Here is a 20322-nt window from a genome sequence, read left to right on the forward strand (position 1 = left end):
GTAATGAAGCGATGGTGAAGGATGACTATGAAATTTTTGCTTCAGGCAAGTAGAAGAATGGGATTTTTATCATCTGAGATGGATAAAAAAAAAAAAATGGCAGGAGGAGCAGGTTTGTGGGAACCAGAAGTGTAGTTTTGAACATGCTGGCTTTGAAATACCTATGAGTCCACAGGCCCGTCAGTGCAGTTGATAAGTGGGCAGCTGAATACACGAGTCTGAATTGGGAAGGCAGTGTGGACCCAAGTTGTACACTTTGCTGTCTCCAGTGCAAAGCTGGAGTTATTCAAGTTATTCAAGTTCTGTGACTGAATGAGATTATCAAGGGATGCTTGCATACAGGAGAGATCTGCACACGGAGCACTGTTCTCAAGAGGATTCTAGATGGTGCAGAGTTGAACATTTTCATGGTAATTTTTATTTTTATTTTTATTTTTTTATTTTTATTTTATTTTTTATTTTTATTTTTTTATTTATTTTTGGGACAGAGAGAGACAGAGCATGAACGGGGGAGGGGCAGAGAGAGAGGGAGACACAGAATCGGAAACAGGCTCCAGGCTCTGAGCCATCAGCCCAGAGCCTGATGCGGGGCTCGAACTCACGGACCGTGAGATCGTGACCTGGCTGAAGTCGGACGCTTAACCGACTGCACCACCCAGGCGCCCCTTCATGGTAATTTTTATATCGTTTTGTTGATAGTATTAGTAAGATATTGGCTTTCTATATATGCTAGTGACCTGAAGTTCTTCTTCAAATGACTTACATGAGTAAGTTAAATTTGAGTACATTTAAACTAGTCATTGAATAATGACTACTCTTGCCACACAGGTATTTCAATACTTTGAAAATTATTTAGGGAGAAGTGTGAAAACGCAGGTGCATTGGAAAGAATCCTGTTCTGCGGTCATTAGCTTTGGTTCTCCTTATTAGCCGGAAGCTTTTAGGTAAGTCTTTTAACTTCTTTGAGTCTTCATCTGGAAAAGACCGTTCTGAATCAACTGCCCTGAGGTTTGCCCTTGGGAGAGTATGCTATTTTTTTTCTCCAGAGGAAACCATACCGCATATGGCATTCTACAACTCTACACTTGGGCGCGAGCGCCTGAACGTGCGAATTTTGTCTACTTTTGACCCTTACCTGATGCACAGAGGAGTGTGTTGAAAGTTTCCTCCTGTTCTATTCCTTCAGGCTTTTTGTTGGGAAAAAAAAAAAGTGAAAAAGTAAAGTCATACTGAGTGTAGGAAAAAAAACACCCAATTACTCGAAAGGAGAGGAGAAAATGTTAGTAAGACACTGAGCTGCAGATCCATTTCTATTCTTGGGAACGAAATGGCACTCACATACATAGTAGGTAGTGCTATATAATATAATAAGGCCTCTGAGACTCAGGAAGTTTACCCACGTACCTCAACTAATAAGGGCTTGACTACAGTGTCCTTCTGCCCAGCTACCGGGACTCTAGGCACCTCGTTGCCACACAATTCTTCAGACTGCAGGGCCTCCACGGTAGCTGTGAAATTCACCTTGCCTGGAAAATAAGGTCCTTAAGGAGTTAAACAGTGATTCCATATTGAATGGTTTCTCTTTTTAAGTTTCTCCAGTAGATACGATGGTTTTCTTTCAGTGCATCATGGTTGAAGGAGGAGGGAAAAACCCCACGTATCCGGGTCAGGGTGGAAAGCAAATCACTACAACGCAGGGAGTGGGAGTTGCCAACAACCTTATCACTCACCCAGTGACTTTGGAGTCACAGTCCAGGACACCGTTTTCTGCCTGCTTCCACAGACGCAGTGATTGGCTTCGTTCTTTCTCACTAGGTCGGCCGAGTTGTCAGGGAAGGCTTCTAGCTGCACACTGACCTGAACCCCATACCCGCCCACAAGTGTGAGAAAGAACACGGGGGGAAAAAAAAAAGAAGGAATCAGGTGGAAATAATATCTGAATTTAGGAATACGCAGAAAATATAGAACCCCAAGCAAATATAACGTTGCCACCTTGGACGGGCCAGGTAGCTTTGCTCGTAGCACCTATTCCATTCCAAAATTAGCCTACATCATTATTCAGCTATGATTTGCTGGGGGATTATGTAGGAGACCGGGATAATGAATGGCGACTGGGTGCCTTCCTTGAACTCTTGCTTGCTCCCAGAGAAGGGCCCTTACCCAAATGCAGTGGGACAAATAATTGAACACGGTGGCTTTGAGGGTAAAGTCTTCTCCTCGAACCACGGAGTAGGGGAGAGTGAGTTCCACGAAGAAGGGCTGGAACACTTGAAGAGAGATGATGGGGGAGAGACCCAGCCCTGTGTTTCCAGACAAGCAGAGTGCATGGGCCTTCCACTCAGTGATGGTGTCAGGGACCTTCGCTGCCAACTCACTTCTACCTGATAAACTGGAGAAGGAAAAAAGAGGAACGCTGTGAGTCAACACGTTTTTTAACACGGGCCGTAGCTGATTCCAGAGCGGGGCAAGTTAGTAACCCAGTGTGGCCAATGCTAAACTTGGGACTCCTCAGGAGGTCTCTGGAAGTTTTTCTTTTCTTTTTAGAGGCAAGGGTAGCTTCCCACTTTCCATTGTTTTAGATATCTCAGGATGAAATTAGAAAAAAATTCGCATTGCTGATCTATGAGATCAATGAACTATGAGCCTAAATGTTTACTGGAAAGAAATGGAACAGCACTGAAGGGCTCAGGAACCAACGCTAACACCAGAATCAAAGAGGAGGAGTCACATCTTTTCCTAAACTAAATTCTGGGCAACACACAACTTACTCGAGGGGTACCAAGTCCCAGATCCAGGTCTCAGGGAAGTACTTTCGGATTGTCTCTTTCATGGGACGTTCTACTATGGCTGGAACATTCTCATTCATTGCTATTGATTGAGCTCTTCCTCCAACACCAGGTGCTACTTGTGGTAAGACTTGTGGAAGGGCTGTGGAAAGACAATACGAAGGGCCCAACGTAAACCTCATTTTTATCATGAATTTCTTCGCGTTGCCTAGTTTCTCAAGCAGAATATGGTCATTTGCTCAGGGAATGTTCATCATCAGAGCAATTTAACCTATCAGCTTGTTACTTTGTTCACTTACCCATTTGTTCTCTGGGAAAGCTAATCCTATCTCCTTCAAAGAGTCTGGAGGTAAATGTATTTGTCTCCAGAAAAGAAAACAAATGTAGCTCTCTGTGGATTATTCAACTGGCAACGGGAGGAATAACACACCAAATAGTGCCTTTACACTGAAAGGATGATCACGTGTTCTCCACTTGCAGTGAGAACTGAATGAGAAGAATGAGTAGTAGCTACAGAAGGGATTTAAGAAACGCTTTTTTCCTTGACAGTGAATGAGATAGGGACACAAACACTAGAATACAGTAGAGGATGTTATAGACCCCAGAAACTCAATAAAGGACAGAAAATGAACTTTTGAGTGACCAGGAACGACTTTACCAAAGTAGAATTTTCGATGATCATTGAAAGATGAGAAACAAAGGAGAATCGAGGAGATATTTGAAGGAAAGGGCTCTAAAAGTATGTACACAGAGGTCAGAAGGGATGCTCCACAGGGAAAAGGGAGTGAGATGTCTATCTTGAGGGTTTGTTGAGTAAACGGTAGGTGTAGTTATATAATGAAGTACCAGGAAGATTAGGGCAAATAAAGTAGATCTGTTAATGCAGGAGTTAGCTTGATTTAAATAAAAGTGACACTCTAGAGGGGCGCCTGGGTGGTGCAGTCGGTTAAGCGTCCGACTTCAGCCAGGTCACGATCTCGCGGTCCGTGAGTTCGAGCCCCGCGTCGGGCTCTGGGCTGATGGCTCAGAGCCTGGAGCCTGTTTCTGATGCTGTGTCTCCCTCTCTCTCTGCCTCTCCCCCGTTCATGCTCTGTCTCTCTCTGTCCCAAAAATAAATAAACGTTGAAAAAAAAATTAAAAAAAAAAAGTGACACTCTAGAGATCAGAAGATCTAAAGATCACGGGTGTAAATATATAAATATAAATATGATATATATTTTACATACACATAAAATAATACAGTGGAACATGCCTTTTTAAAGCCTTAAGTACAATAATTCTATGAATTCTGGAAATGGTGACCATCTATGGGAAATAAGTGACATGATAAGAGCAACGTTTAAGGGTGCTAGTGCCCTTCACAGTATCCAGGATAGACCGACGTGAAGAAGGACCGGAGGCAAGAAAAGTAAATTAGGGTGGTTTGTAAGTAATTTCGTTATGAAATAATGAGGCACAAGAATAAGGTGGTATAACTGAGAAGGAAAAGGAAAGAATGGGTAGGTGACAAATACAAATGCAAAGTTTGCATAGAGTCTTACAGAATATTTGGGGTAAGAATGTAATGACACTACTCTGTTTTTAGGTTTTCTGGATCATTCTATGAGCATGTTTTCTCTTATGTTTGGAAAGAAAATACACACTTGGTATTAAGAGGGATAGGAAAATAAAGTAATAGTGCTTTTCAATTATTATTATTATCATTATTATTTTTTAGGTTTATGTCTTTATCTTGAGAGGGGTTGGGTGGCAGAGAGAGAGGGAGAGAGAGAGGAGAGAATCCCAAGCAAGCTGTGTACTGCCAGTGCAGAGCCCAATGCGGGGCTCAAACTTATGAACCGCGAGATCATCAACTGAGCTGAAATCAAGAGTCAGAAGCTTAACTGACTGAGCCACCCAGTCACCCCTCTTTTCAATTATTTTTTTAAACATATACTATTCATGGCAACATGATTACATTTTTTCATTTATGCTCACAACACATGCTCAGGAACTTTGATGTTGTCATTCTGATTTCAGATTTGAAGAAGTTGAGCCTTAGTCTGTGAATTTGGAAAGTCCCATATGACCTACCACACAGATAAGAACACGTCCCTTGGCCCTGAGCACACTGCTTTTTTCACGATACAGAATTTTCTTTCTGTTGAGGGAATATTCTGATTTGCTCCTCTGTTGCCAACTAGAACTTGATTCTTTGTCTTCTTAGGTAAATAATGTCTACTGTAGTCAAGTCCGTGTTTATTTTATTTTTAAGGAACACTTTATACTAGAACATTTCTTATTAGAAAGTAGGACTAGTGGATATACAAGTGCGTAGAGAAAACTTTCTCTAGACGTGACAGCAATAGAAAAGAATACTCAGCATCTTTTCAAATTTTCCTCTTTGCCAGGTATACTTGAAACACACAAGGAGACCAGTAGTCTAACTGCCAAAAGTTGGGCTATTCTGTTTCGTTCGACATATCAAAGTCACTTTGATTTTCATAAAAGAATATGACAGAGACAATTAATGTCCGTACGATCTTTCACATTTCTCAGCCTTCCTTGCAGGAAGGGCAGATATCCCACTTCCACAGCAGGACAAAATAATCATTTCCCTCCTTTCCCATGGTAATGGTCTTGGATGGCACAGGGGAAACGGAGTCACAAGATGAAAATAGAACAGGTACCCCTAACCCACTGATTGGGAGGGAGCCGTTCTGGACAGTACTGGATGCATATTCAGTTTTGTGTGAGCGAACAAAGAAAAGCAAACTGTTGTCATCTTAGTTGCTGAGCTGTGGGGGTTTGGTTGTTATTGCAGTAAAATCTGTCTTATGCTGACTAATTGAGGTGTTGAACCCACACTGGATAGGGAGGATTTGAAATCGCAAGACTACTGAAGGCTAGGACAAAAAAGCAGTCAACTTTGATTTCAGAGACAGAGTAAAAAAATGAAACGATAATTGTTTTAAAAATTGTTTCTTTTTGGAGGGGAGGGGGTGTTATTTGAAGAAAACTCACCAAGAAGTCGCTGCAGATTCACAAGAGTCACAAGATTCAATACTCAGAAAAATAACTTTTCATCCCACCCCACCCCAGCAAAACATCATTTTTTCCCCTATTATCCTAGCAGGCAAAGGTATCTCCCCCTTACCGTCTTCATAGACTACAGGATATGGTGGAGGCAGCCAACAAAAAGACAGACTGTGGAGTTTTGAGTTGGTAAAAATATTTAATCCTGCAGACTGGAAGAAAATGGATTATTAAAGCATATTGGCAATCCAATCCTGAGAATGGAAGCTTTTCTTACATTTGTACTGTAGGGGTCAAGAGCAGGCTGCCCAAAGCGAATATAGCATATTGATTATTTTGAATTGAGGCTAGTTGGGAAACATTTGGTTCAAGGACACTCAATCCCTCCTCAGTCTTCCTCACAGCGGTAAATAAATCTCCCACATGAAAGGTACCCTTTCATGGAAAGGGTAAGGGAAATAAAAATCCTTATCACCAGAGATAGGAACTTTAAAGCCAAGAATGTTGTAGAAACAAACCCCGTTATTATTTTTTTAATCTATGACCTCAGCCCAAATTCCATTTAGAATTCTAAAGCTCCCGAACATGTTTTCTTTATCCTGTCAGTTTCCCACAGATTTGTCTTCTCTTTGGCTAAAAAGTACAAAAGCTTCCTGTTTGTTCATTTCTTTAGGTCTCCATTTCATTATTGGGCCCCCAGAGCATGTAATAAAACCGTTTTTCTCTCCTGTTAATCTGTCTCCTGGAAATCGAATTCTTAGTCCAGCCAGAACACCCCGAGGCGTAGAGGAGGAATTTTTCCTTCCCTACACGATCACACTTTCATTATTATCATGCTAGCCCATAGGATCATCATGAAAGTGCCACACAAAAAGGAAGAGAGCTATTTTATAAATATGAAAACGGAGTCACAGACAGTCCAGTTCATCCAGTTGGTGACTAGCAGTTGGGATTAGAACCCTGATTCTACTGATTCCTATTTCTGAATTTTGTTGCTATACGCTGATGCCTCTTTAATTATCTTTTGCATCCAAGAAACTATTTTGCACCTGTATGTTTATCTTCCCTTCCTTTTCTCCAACCAACCAATATTTGTTTCTCCAAACAAATATATATATATATAGTGTGTGTGTGTGTGTGTGTGTGCGTGTGCACAGAATAATTGTTTATGTTTCTTTTCATTTGAAATTATAGGGTTGCACATTGGAGATTTTTCTTCACAGTTAGTTACACTTTGTATTGTTTAAGTTTTATTGGAAAATGTGTCTTTCCCTAAATATCTATGCTCAGCCCATCCCTTTCTTAATTTAGTCTTGCTTCTTTTCTTTCTCATTTTCTTGCAGGTATCTTGAATCTCTGCATCCAAAACATACATGCAGATGCCTACAGTAGCCTCATTCCTCGAGTTCACCTGGTCCCAGCGGCCTCTTTCCTCACTATTAGTCACCAGGAAATACCACTCGCTGTCTTACCTCCGAATACGCGGGAAACTGTGCGAGGCTGAGACACAGTTATCAGTGGTGGCAGTGACATGAAATAGGGAGAAAGAAGTCAGAAGCAAATGTTTAAAGATGAAACAGTTAGCTAATGAGCCTAAAGAGTCCTCTACCTACCCCTCTCTCACCAACTGATTTACGATCCCAGAGGCTCTAGAAGAAGGAGATTTAAATTGCTCTCCGCTACGCTGCGGAAGAAGGGCACGTTTCCTCAAGCTACAATAAGGGTTTTAAGCCCTTTTTGGTCGTGTGATAAGACTTCATCTCAAAGCTGGACAAAGTCTCCCTTCGTGACACTGTCTAGTTACAGTTAATCTGAAAGCTAGACATTTTATGTAACCCGCCCCAGGCCTGCTCACATTCCGACCCAAGTTTTGTAAATCTTTTCTTTGTGAAAGACTACTTTCAGTTTTCCCGGAAATTTTACTGCAGTAAAGATGATGAAAGTATTATACTTTGTGTATTCAGTCATTTATTTATTCAACATTGTATGTATTGTGCAACAGACTGACAATAATGGCCGCCAATAAGGTACTCACCTTTCACTGTGGAAAATGTTTCACTATGCTCGCACACTAGAATCTCTGACAATTGCTGAGGGGGCTATGGCAGTCGTAAACAGCTTTGGGATCAACCTGGTTGAGGCTGTGGGCCCTAAAAGCATACCACTTGCACTAAAGAGTGCAAGATACATTGATGATTGAATATCCGTATGTGTACAAAGTTCCCCGTGCTTCTGAGGTTTCAGTGTTTTTCTGTTAAGCTTAGCTTTGTTTTGCGGGGTGCAGGATCAGATTCTAGAGCTTAGAAGCCCATTTGTTCTCCACTTCAACAAAAACTTAAAACTCAATGTTGTTTATACTTTTGGGAAGGTGAATTACCTCAAAAACACTGTAAACGTCATCCTCTTTTACGGCCCACTTTGGTGTGTAAACAATTCCATTGTGAACTATGTCTTCTGCATTGATACATTTTTCACCATATGCATTCAGGGGACCTCCGTGTGCAACGCTAGGGACCCTCTTTGGTGGCAGCAATTCATAGACCTGCAAAATTGAGAGAACAAAGGGAAAATTCTTGTTTTGTCTTGCCTTTTGAGTTCATTTTTAGTGTGATAATGTTCAATCTGGGATTTAAAAGATTGTGCTGTTTATTGAATACTCCCATGCCAATGATACAAAGAACCACAGACAAATCATGGGGAGATAATAAATGTTAGGGATCCTAATCCTGTTGTTGTACAAAAGACATTAATACATAGAGAAATGAAATTAATTGATCAAAGTCTCAGAGCCCATTTTGGTTGAGTAAGAATAAAACTCGTCTCCTGTCTCCTAGACCAAATGCCTATCTTTTTTTTTTTAAGTTTATTGATTTATTTTAAGAGAGAGAGACAGACAGACAGACAGGCAGAGAGAGAGAGAGAGACAGAGAATCCCAAGTAGGCTCCATGCCTAGTGTGGAGCCCAACATGGGGCTCGATCTCACAACCATGAGCTCACAGCCTGAGCCGATATCAAGAGTTGGATGCTTAACCAACTGAGCCACCCACGTGCCCCCCAAGTGCCCGCTTTTAAAAGGAAGCCAAAAATGTGGACAGCATAGAGAAGTGTGACAGGAGCACAAAAGCCACTCAGAATCCCAACAGTCAGAAATAATTTCCGTACATTCCCAATTCATTCCTTTTCCCATTTTCTATGATTAAGTTCTTTTGAACTCTTACTGAGTTTTTTGTCTTTGTTTGTTTTAGTCTACTATTTTAGTTCCAACTCTAGCTTGACCAAAAACGAGGTGCCCAGGCAACCTAGAAATAAATCAATTGCAGTTCAGTTTTTGCCCAGAGCCTGGTGTCAGGCCACCTGCTCAGTCACATAGTACCCAGGCCATTAAATAAACACAGACCTTCTAATGTGGCTGCATTCACCTCTTGCCTATGCTACTACAATAACCTACTAATTGTTCCCATTCTTTCATTCTTGCTCTCATTCGCTCAGCAGCAAACAGCATCTCCTTAACAGATAAATCGGAATTGGCACTCTTCTGTTTATAACTCTTCAGATTTACCATAGCATGTGCTGTCACCTCCAAACTCCACTCCAGGCTAACAGAGCTCGTCACAATCTTCCTTACTTTCCATTTTACCTACAGTCCCTACCATCCGCGTCTCTCCCCATTACTTATTAGGTTATTACCTTTTCCTTTTAGAACACTCCAGTCTTGTTCTGACCTCAAGCCCTTTGGGCGCGCTGCCCTCATTCTTTGTAATACTTGTCCTTTTTCCTTCATTCTCTGACCATGAGAAGACACTCTTTTTTTTTTTTTTAATTTTTTTTTCAACGTTTATTTATTTTTTGAGACAGAGAGAGACAGAGCATGAACTGGGGAGGAGCAGAGAGAGAGGGAGACACAGAATCTGAAACAGGCTCCAGGCTCCGAGCTGTCAGCACAGAGCCCGACTCGGGGTTCGAATTCATGGACCGTGAGATCATGACCTGAGCCAGTTGGACGCCCAACCAACGGAGCCACCCAGGTGCCCCGAGAAGACACTCTCAATCTCCACTTGAAACAATGTCCAACTCTTTTTTTCTTTATCTCAGCATCTTTTTTATTTCTTTCACTATCCTCACCCAAATTGGGAACTATTATATGTTTATGTTTTTGTTGCTTACTTGTTTATGTTAATGCCTCATAAGACCATTAGTCTAAGATGGTCAAAACCGACATCTGAAAGTTTACCATTAGAACTCCTGTTCCCAGAGCGGGATCCAGCCTCTAGGGAAGAAGCAGTGAAGATTTGTGACATAAATAAACAGACAGAGAAAGTAAACTATAAGGCCTTTTGAAAGTGCTCTATTACAAGAGACATCTGTAAAAGACAAGTTTGAATGGAAACTCTCTTTTGTCCATACTTCAAACCGGTGATCAAGCACCTAGATTTTAGGGGAAGCTTAAAAATCAGGCATTTCACATACTATCTTGATGTGGTGCATTAAAGGTGGCATGGAATGAGATTTGATTCAAACTCCACCCTTAAAATATATTTTATATATATTATATATTTTACATATAATATATATTATATATTTTATATAATATATTATACATAAATATATATTATATTTATGGATACATAAATATATATTATATTATATAAATATAATATAAATATAAATATAAATATATAATTATAATTATTATATATTATATACAACATAGATTATATTATTATTATAATTATTATAATTATATATAATATAATTTGTATATAATCTATATTAAATATAAATATAATATAAATATAAATATATATTATATAAATTATGTTATATATTATATAATATATATTTACATATAATATATACTATATAATATTTTTGTGTAATACATATATTTTATATGATATATATTATATTTTATATTTAAATATAATGTATATGTTATATATAATATATATTATGTAATTTTACATAATATATGTATGTTATATTATGTAATATAACATATACATTATATTTAAATATATATAATATATAATTTATATAATATATAATATATATCATATAGTATATATTATAACATTATATATAATATATACTATATACTATATATTATATAGTATATATTATAACATTATATATAATATATAATTTATATAATATATAATATATATTATATACAGTATATATTATAATGTTATATATAATATATATTATATTTTAATATATTCTATAGTGGCTTTATCTGTCATAGCTGTGTTTTCTTCATTCATAAAATTAAGGTAATAATGACCACCTTAAGGAATTATTACTCATGTGTTGATTCCCTAACAATGTGTTGAGCACCTTTTATTCATAAAGTACTGTGCTAGGCGGTGAATGCAGTGGGGAACCATATTGCTCCCTCACTGAGAATATATCAGGAGAGAGAATGAAGTGAGAGCAGATTATGTTAAGCACCTGGCGCAATGTCTTTTGTGGAACTGAATTCAAGTCCAATTCATACATAACTTACCAGAGTATGCCTGACACTCTGAAGGACGCACCCTCTCAGTTATAACTGGTCTTAGCATATGTGCATTTTCTGACATCCAAGGCTGAAAGGGGACTCACCAAATGAGGCGAGAGCTCAGCTTCAGGCTTCATGAGCAGAACGCTCTGGTCAACCGCACGGAGGGCACAGAGAGAATGGGGAGTGGCTGTGACCTCCAGGTTGATGTTTGAGGCCGGTGGGCTCTGGGCTGAGGAGAAGCTCAAATTGACCTGTAAAAAAGATATGATTATGACAGCAAATGTTCTAAGTATTACAGCCTCAACACCTCTACCCCAGACGAGGACTAATTCTTTCTACGCTTGGTTTCCCTTCATCCTTTTTGGAGCAGGCTTAAGAGGTGCGTACCCGTGGGGACTACCAGTGAACGATCTCTGGGATAAATTGGAAATGTAGCTCCAGTTCACTGAGGTTTCCTGGTCCTCGGGTAACTGGTGAAATGTACATTGGTTTTGATCACATTGAGACAGAATCCCCAACGGGAAAAAGAGCACACACTGCTAACAAAGATACATACTCTGCTGCAGTTGACCTATCTCCGTGCGGTGTTTTCGTGGTGAATGTGCACAGTTTGCACGGTGCCGTGAAAAGTCACGCTCCACCTCTGAGACCAGCCACCTGAAGCCTCCTCCAGGTCGCAGTCTTAGTCGTCTGACATTCTAAAGGGGTGCAGGGCCGCTTCGGCCAGGAGAAACTCACTGATAAGTGAACCTATCCGTTCTTCATGTTTCTGTAAATATTTCTGGAGCAGAGTCTGAGTTTTATTTTATATTCAATATAGAAAAGAAAATAATTTAGAATCTAGAGTCTGTAGTAGCACCAGGAAACTTTCCAGGTTCTTGAACAGCAAGGTGATTTGGATTGGAATGAAATGTCCGTATGCTTAGTTAAAATAATATCTAACTTGCGTTGCTGAATTTAACCGTGATCGTCCTGCTATGCGGTCTGTGAATTAACGTAACAATTGGATTCATGTATCATGAGAGCTACACGAAAAACAATTAATAGATTTATTCTCAAAATGAGGGAGTATTCATCTCGGTAGTTCACTATATTATGAAAACATGGCGTATGGAGAATTCAAACAAAACGTGTTTGTTTTTGTTTTCAGAAAACTTAAGCGTATGAAAACATGTTTGTGAGTGCCTATTTCAAATGAACACATGAATTATTTGGCATTTTAATCCACCGAAACGACTATTAATCAAGAAGTGACTACATTAGAAAATGTAAAATGCTTTACTGATATGCGAACAAAGGATTTTAAGGCATAGTTGGAGAGTCTGCACTTATCCATATTAATCAGTGTTATCCTTTAAAAATGTTTGTAATGTTTATTTTTTAAATTAAAAAATTTTTTTTTAATTTATTTTTTGAGACAGAGAGACAGAGCATCAGCAGGGGAGGGGCAGAGAGAGAGGGAGACACAGAATCCGAAGGGGGCTCCAAGCTCCGAGCTGTCAGCACAGAGCCTGACGCCGGGCTCGAACTCACGAACCATGAGATTGTGACCTGAGCTGAAGTCAGATGCTTACCCGACTAAATCACCAACACGCCCCTTAAAAAAATTTGTTTTGATGTTTATTTATTTGTGAAAGAGAGAGAGTTAATCAATGTTATCCTTCGTAAATAATTCGATCCAGTTAAGAATGACAGGCAAAGTGTTACGTGGTATTTAACCTATATACTAGATCTGTTATTGTTAAAGTAAGAAAGAGAGATACGAATTTTGGATAGAAAACAGTTTTTCTCTATCCTAATGAAGATTGAAGAGAATACTTGAAGTATATTATTGGTTTGAGGGAACACACGTCTCAGACAGACTTGGCTCTTCCCTCCCATTATCAGCCTGTTCTTGCCTCTGTTTGTTCATCAGCCTGCCAGGCTGTCTACCTTCTAAGGTCCTCAGTTTTTAGCTTTTTAATACCTCTTTTTTTCTAACTTCTGGTGGCAAATTAAAATAGCCCCCTTTCTTCTAAATACTTTTCTGGTTTTCACAGCGTCTCTCTACTCGTGATGAATACGTTACGAGATATTTGATACGAAGAGACTGAGAATGATATCCAGGGGCTTGCGCTCCTCTGTGGCAATTTTCTGGTGTTAGTCAGGAATGGTCACCTGTTTTCTACCAGCAAGAAGCCCCTGCTGGAATAAGCAAAGTGTGCCGAAAGCTATAGCATAACATGGCCATTCCAAGGTGTAACCAACAACTAACTACCCACGATTAGCAGTAAGGGCATTGAAGTTTGAGACAGGAATCTCTTCTAGGTTCACATGGAACACAAAGAACATCCAAACAGAGCAGAAGAAACTATGCCCTTGGACACCTGTCCTGTTTACTAGCATTCTTTAGTACGATAGAATTAAGATTTTATATCAGAATCCATTGTGTATTTTTCTTAGATCATTGTATGTTTTTTAAAAAAGATAATCTAATGTAGTTCGCATTGCAGAAACGTTCACTTGCCATCAAAGCGTAGTTTTTTTTTTTTTTTTTTTAAGTTTCCTTATTTATTTTGAGAGACAGAGCACGGGCACATGCAGGAGGGGTGGAAAGAGAAGGAGAGAGAGAGAATTCCAAGCAGGCTCTGCGCTCTCATTGCAGAGCCCAATGTGGGGCTTGAACTCATGAACCGTGAGATCATGACCTGAGCCAAAGTCAAAAGTCAGGCAGTTAAATGACTGAGGCACCCAGGCGCCCCTAAATGTGTAGTTTTTTGTTTGTTCGTAAAAACATTTTTTTTAATGTTTATTTATTTTTGAGAGAGAGAGAGAGACAGAGCGTGAGCAGAGAGGGGCAGAGAGAGAGGGACACACAGAATCTGAAGCAGGCTCCAGGCTCTGAGCTGTCAGCACAGAGCCTGAGTCTGGGCTCGAACCCACGGGACTGCAACATCATGACCTGAGCCAAAGTCGGACGCTTAACCAACTGAGCCACCCAGGTACCTTGCATAGTTTGAATCTTCATAAAATTCATGTTAAAGAGTCCTAGGTATATTTTTAAAAAGATAAGTGAAGTTGGTGGATGCTCTCTGATTGTTCATGTTAAGCACCAAATTCTGTTGGGATAAAGGCTTCTTGTTACAACTATATATTCTTTGGAAACATGAGAAGACTCCATTTGCAATTATGTTATATTTTTATGCTATAGTCATTATTAGAGTGCCCAGGCTGTGTTTCTCAACATGGGGCACATACATATACCCCTGTTCTGTATTATCAAACTGAATTTAAACTCACAATGAGTTACTGGTTTCTGCAATAGCACACTGAGGTGCATTGGGGGTATGATGGGATAAAATGGACACATCCTGGGGAGACATCATTTTTAACTGAAAATTTGGGGAACGAAACATCAAGATTAAAACTATTCAGGTTGCATAACAGAATAGATTTTGAATTGCACATGAATTTTGAGATAAAACAAGAAACTTGTCAAACATTGTGTGTCTAGGGCCACCTGCTTTGAACTTCTTCACCAGCCCTCTCAGGGTATGGCATCACTCTCGGCCTCTGGATGTCCTTCGGAGGAAAGTTCCAGGGACACTATGTGGCAGTTTTAGAAACGGCCGCGGCATCTTTCTTTTCCGTCCTTCAAAAGGGGAGATGAATAAAAGGACTGCTGATACAGGTGACTCACCTTATTGGCAAAACAGTTTTCGATGTTGATTTTCTCCGTGTCGGCAATGATTTCTCCATCAGGCAAAAAAGCATACAGCAGCAACTGGGCATCAGAAGCGATGTCCGACTCCACTCGAAAGGAGAAGGAAAATACCCCTTTCACTGGAGAGGAAGAAAACGTTCAAGATACTTGATTAGGAAGAGGGAGGAGTTCTCAACTTTATACCGAAGAGACCCTCTAATGACTTAACTCCTTCTAACATTTGGAGCACACTAAAGGAAGAGAAGACTTGCATTCACACCATCGTGTATGCAGTTGTGTTGAGTGCGGACGTGCTGAGCCACTGACGTTTTTCTGGAAAAGTGTAGGATACATTGTGCATTTCCTCTGCTCAAGTCGAAAAACGCATTTAATGCGCCTTTCTGTTTTTCAATTGAAAAAAAGATTTAAGACTCTACTGTAGAGAACGAACTGAGGGTTGTAGGAGGGGAGTGGGTGGGGGATGGGCTAGATGGGGGATGGGCATCGAGGAGGGCACTCGTTGGGATGAGCACTGGGTGTTATACGGAAGTAAGGAATCACTTAAATTCTTCTGAAGCCAGTGGCTCCGCTATATGTTAACTAACTTGAATTTGAATAAAATCTTGGAAGGAAAAAAAAAAAGATTTCTTAAGAAAGAAATCAAGAGGGAAGAACTTCTAGATATCGTTAATTACCTCTACCTATGATCCACATCAACACAATTCCTGTCATATGCACGAGGAAAAGGCAAAGAACGCAACCTCGTCTGGACCTTCGGGGCATTTTCAATACCGCAGAGATATGGGTACGAATAATTACCGACAAAACCAGGTGTGAATCTGAGTTTTCCCGGGAATTGCCTATATTTATCTTAGTTGCTTCTTTCTGCGTGCATTGCATAGTGCTTATGTGATGTCCACACTTAATTTTCTCGTAAACGAGCTAAGTTCTGGGTAGCAGGAAATTCTTTCAAAAGTATAGCTTTCCTGTATCTTCAGAAAGTTGGCGGGCAGCTTGGGGTGAAGAAGCACGGAAACAGCAGGGTCAAAATAAATTCGAAACTTCTGGCTTCTGTCATCTAGCATAACATGCTCTATGTCCATCCATGTTGCCGCTAATGGCCAGATCTCCTAGGGAGTATAGTCAATGATATTGTAGTAACATTGTATGATGACACATGGTGACTATACTTATCGTGGTGAGCACCGAATAATGTAAAGAATTGTCAAGCCAGAATATTGGACACCTGACATTACTACAGCACTGTGTGTTAATTATACTTCAATAAAGTAATTTGAAACCAGAATACTAAAACCATATAAAGAGCACATAAAAAGTGTCACAACAGGGACGCCTGGGTGGCTCATGTGGTTAAGCATCCAACTTTGGCTCAGGTCATGATCTCGCAGTTCGTGGGTTCGAGCCCCGCGTCGGGCTCTGTGCTGACAGCTCGGAGCCTGGAGCCTCCTTCGGATTCTGTGTCTCCCTCTCTCTGTGCCCCTCCCTTGCTCGCATTCTCTTTCTCTCTCTCAAAAATAAATAAACATAAAAAATAGCATAACAACATCTTGAGGGCATGGACTTTTTATCCAAAACTCTTATTATAGAGATATATCAGGACAGGAAGCTATATTATTTTCAAAGTTAGTTCTCTTCAAATATAGTTCAAATATGTAAACTTCAAATAAAGTTTAGCTACCACAGGTTGTAGACAAAGAGATAGCTTATCCTTTATTTATGAATTACTTTAAAAATATTTCTTGTGTACCCACTCTGTGCCAAGGACACGGAAATGGGGTTTCTTTTCTTTTTTTTTTTAAAGTTTTTTTTTTAACGTTTATTTATTTTTGGGACAGAGAGAGACAGAGCATGAACGGGGGAGGGGCAGAGAGAGAGGGAGACACAGAATCGGAAGCAGGCTCCAGGCTCTGAGCCATCAGCCCAGAGCCCGACGCGGGGCTCGAACTCACGGACCGCGAGATCGTGACCCGGGCTGAAGTCGGACGCTTAACCGACTGAGCCACCCAGGCGCCCCGGAAATGGGGTTTCAAAGGTAAAAGACAAACATATTTTAATTTTTGTAATGGGTACTCCTTCATTTTTTCCTGCATATCCTGATTCACCTTGGGTGAATGAGCTTTTTGATTCCTAAACATGCTGCTAATAAAAGTTTTTATTTTATTTTTATTTTGTTTTTGTAAAATTATAGCGTATAATTATCAAATGAACAGAAAAAAAGGAAGCTATTTATGAGATTTAGCTTAGGGACATATAACAAATAAACAGACCAAATGTATTTATCTTTTTGTAACGACCCTCCCCCCCCTTTTTTAAAGTTAATTATCCTTCCTGGGATAACAGAAATCGAGAGATGTTGGTGATTCAAGAAAATTCAGAAGGAAAGTGCCATATAAGATATAGAAATGTTATGAACCAACTTGACTTAAATGACATTTAGAAAACGCTGAAGAGCAGAAGAATAGAAATACTAACATTTATCAAGATAGACCATATGTGGGGCCATAAAACATGTCTCAGTAAATTTAAAAGAAATGACCACAATGGCATGAAGTTAGAAATCACTAAGAAAAGTTTCTGAAAAATACCTCAATATTTAGACACTAAAAAACATACTTATTTTATGACTCACCCAGAGTCCAAAGAAGAAATTAAAAGGGAAATCTGACAATGTTTCGAACTGAGCACAAATGAAAATATCCCATGCAAATACTTGTATGCTGCAGCTTAAGCAGTATTCTGAAACCTATCGTTGTTTGTCCAACCGGCTTTCAAAATTTCTTGGGACTGATAACTCTTTTTGTCCTAGAAAGGGTTACACTTAAGGCCCCACCAATATCTAACGTAGACAATAAGATGATAATTTGGGACTTTTGAGATGATGAGACTTACATGAGATTTTGGACTTGAGTTAATGCTGTAAAGGATGGAGTCTCTTAGGGCTGTTGGGATAGGGTGAGTGCATTTTGCGTATGGGACGGATGTGAATCTTTGGGGCCAGAGGGCAGTTTGTGGTAGGCAGCTTAACGTCCTCCCCAAAGATATCATAATCTGAAAAAGTTGTGTACATGTTATGTTACACAGCAAAAGGGACTTTGCAAATGTGATTACGTCAGGGACTTTGAGAGGGGGAGATCATTCTAGGTTATCCAAGTGAGCCCAATAGTGATCTTTATTTCAAAAAAAAATTTAAAAAAAAAAAAAAATTTTTTTTAACATTTATTTATTTTTGAGACAGAGAGAGACAGAGCATGAGCGGGGGAGGGGCAGAGAGAGAGGGAGACACAGAATCGGAAACAGGCTCCAGGCTCTGAGCCATCAGCCCAGAGCCTGACGCGGGGCTCGAACTCACGGACCGCGAGATCGTGACCTGGCTGAAGTCGGACGCTTAACCGACTGAGCCACCCAGGCGCCCCCAAAAAATTTTTTTTTAACGTTTATTTATTTCTGAGACAGAGAGAGACAGAGCATGAGTCGGGGAGGGGCAGAGAGAGAGAGAGGGAGACAACTGTGAGATCATGACCTGAGCCGAAGTCGGACGCTCAGTCGACTGAGCCACCCAGGCACCCCTGAATCATAGTGATCTTTAAAAAGGGGGCAGAAATGTAAGAGAGAGATTTGAAGATGAAGTGCTCCTGGGGTTGAAGACAGAGGGGCCACAAACTGAGGAATGCAGGAGGTCCTAAGGCAAGGAAACGGGTAACTCCTTAGAACACTAGAAGGCAGCCAGTCCTGCTGTCACCCTGATATTAACCCAGTGAGACTTCTGACCTACAGAAGTGTAAAATGATAAATTTGCAGTTAGAAGCCAGAAAGTGGGTGGTAATGTATTACGGCAGCAATAGGAAATGAATACAAAGACGTACACAGTAAAATTTTTCCTTGGTGATTTTCTGCGCTTTTAAATAAATAAGTTAATAAAAATTAACATTTTAATAAAAATATATGCATTTGAAAACATTTAATTATCAAATGAATATATTTTACTTTAGGAATAAAATTTAAAATATAGAAATGTTACAAAAATCAGAGAAATTACTAAATGGACTAAAATGAACCTAGTATGCCACCGTTTTGCATGTTTATGTATTTGAGAGAGAGAGAGAGAGAGAGAGGGCTAGTAGGGGAGAGGAGGAGAGAGAGAGAGAGAGGGAGAGAGACAATTACAAGCAGGCTCCATCTCACAGGGCTAGATCTCACAACTGTGAGATCACAACCTGAGCTGAAATAAAAAATCGGACACCTCACCAACTGAGCCACCCAGGTGCCTCCCGCCCCCCGCAACCTTTAAAATGTTTATTTGTTTTGTATTAGCTTATCCTCGTCTTTGGTTGATGGAAGAAGGTTGGTGACCATGACCTCTGTAAAATGTAAATGTAAAATGTAAAAGTAGCTCCGTCTTGCTAGAATGGACAGAATTTGAGTATACGAGAGAAAAAAAAAAAAAAGGGAAATCCTGGAAGTACTTACATTCTCCGTGCTCAAGGGACAACACGTGGATTCCTGATCGGGAGATGATTCCTCTTGCTTTGATCTGAAGACGGAAAGATATCCATTATCGTTTTAAAAGGCACATATTAAACTTACAAGAACCTATGCAAAATATATAAATAAATTATCTCAATACTGCAACCCAGAAGTTTTGAGCACTAAAGTTGTCTTTCAGTATTTTCCTATATGTAGAGTTACATACTTTATTTATTTATTTATTTAATTTTTTTTTTTTTTAACGCTTATTTATTTTTGAGACAGAGAGAGACAGAGCATGAACAGGGGAGGGGCAGAGAGAGAGGGAGACACAGAATCCGAAGCAGGCTCCAGGCTCCGAGCTGTCAGCACAGAGCCTGATGCGGGGCTCGAACCCATGGACCGTGAGATCATGACCTGAGCCGAAGTTGGCCGCTTAACCGGCTGAGCCACCCAGGCGCCCCTAGAGTTACATACTTCAAATAACAAATATATGTTTTGCAATGTTTTAGTATTTTATTTAGTATTTGCTATTTATCTTGAATATTGATATTTCAAATTTGCATATTCTTTCAACAAATATTTTAAACATACACAAGGCAATATGTACTAAAGGCAGATAGATATAAAATAGATGTAAGTATTCTCTATTGTTAAAAAACCAAAGGTATTGACACTCTCTTTGTGCCAGGCATTGAGCTAAATTATTTAGTTATAGGATTTTATTTAATGTGCACAGTATTCCCATGAAGTGGGTATAAATCTCATCCCTAGTATTCAGGTAAGATGATTGACGTTTGTCTTTACAAATGAGATCAGGTAAATTGCCCAACGTCACATAACTAACAAG

General features: G+C 39.7%; 1 protein-coding gene across 1 annotated transcript in view; it reads right to left on the reverse strand.

Moving 5' to 3' along the window:
- Window positions 1-20322, reverse strand: part of LOC125170281 (pregnancy zone protein-like) — a 47010-nt gene that overhangs the window by 8981 nt on the left and 17707 nt on the right. The window contains exons 13-22 of the mRNA XM_047866763.1: window positions 19476-19539; window positions 14985-15127; window positions 11407-11556; window positions 8179-8343; window positions 5923-6013; window positions 2769-2928; window positions 2161-2389; window positions 1731-1857; window positions 1405-1526; window positions 1136-1187 (exon numbers count right to left, since the gene is read on the reverse strand). Of these exons, the coding sequence (XP_047722719.1) occupies window positions 1136-1187; window positions 1405-1526; window positions 1731-1857; window positions 2161-2389; window positions 2769-2928; window positions 5923-6013; window positions 8179-8343; window positions 11407-11556; window positions 14985-15127; window positions 19476-19539 (1303 nt within the window). The remainder of the gene's footprint in view (window positions 1-1135; window positions 1188-1404; window positions 1527-1730; window positions 1858-2160; window positions 2390-2768; window positions 2929-5922; window positions 6014-8178; window positions 8344-11406; window positions 11557-14984; window positions 15128-19475; window positions 19540-20322) is intronic.

Source organism: Prionailurus viverrinus, chromosome B4 (assembly GCF_022837055.1).
Source record: "Prionailurus viverrinus isolate Anna chromosome B4, UM_Priviv_1.0, whole genome shotgun sequence".
In the NCBI taxonomy this organism is placed as follows: domain Eukaryota; kingdom Metazoa; phylum Chordata; class Mammalia; order Carnivora; family Felidae; genus Prionailurus; species Prionailurus viverrinus.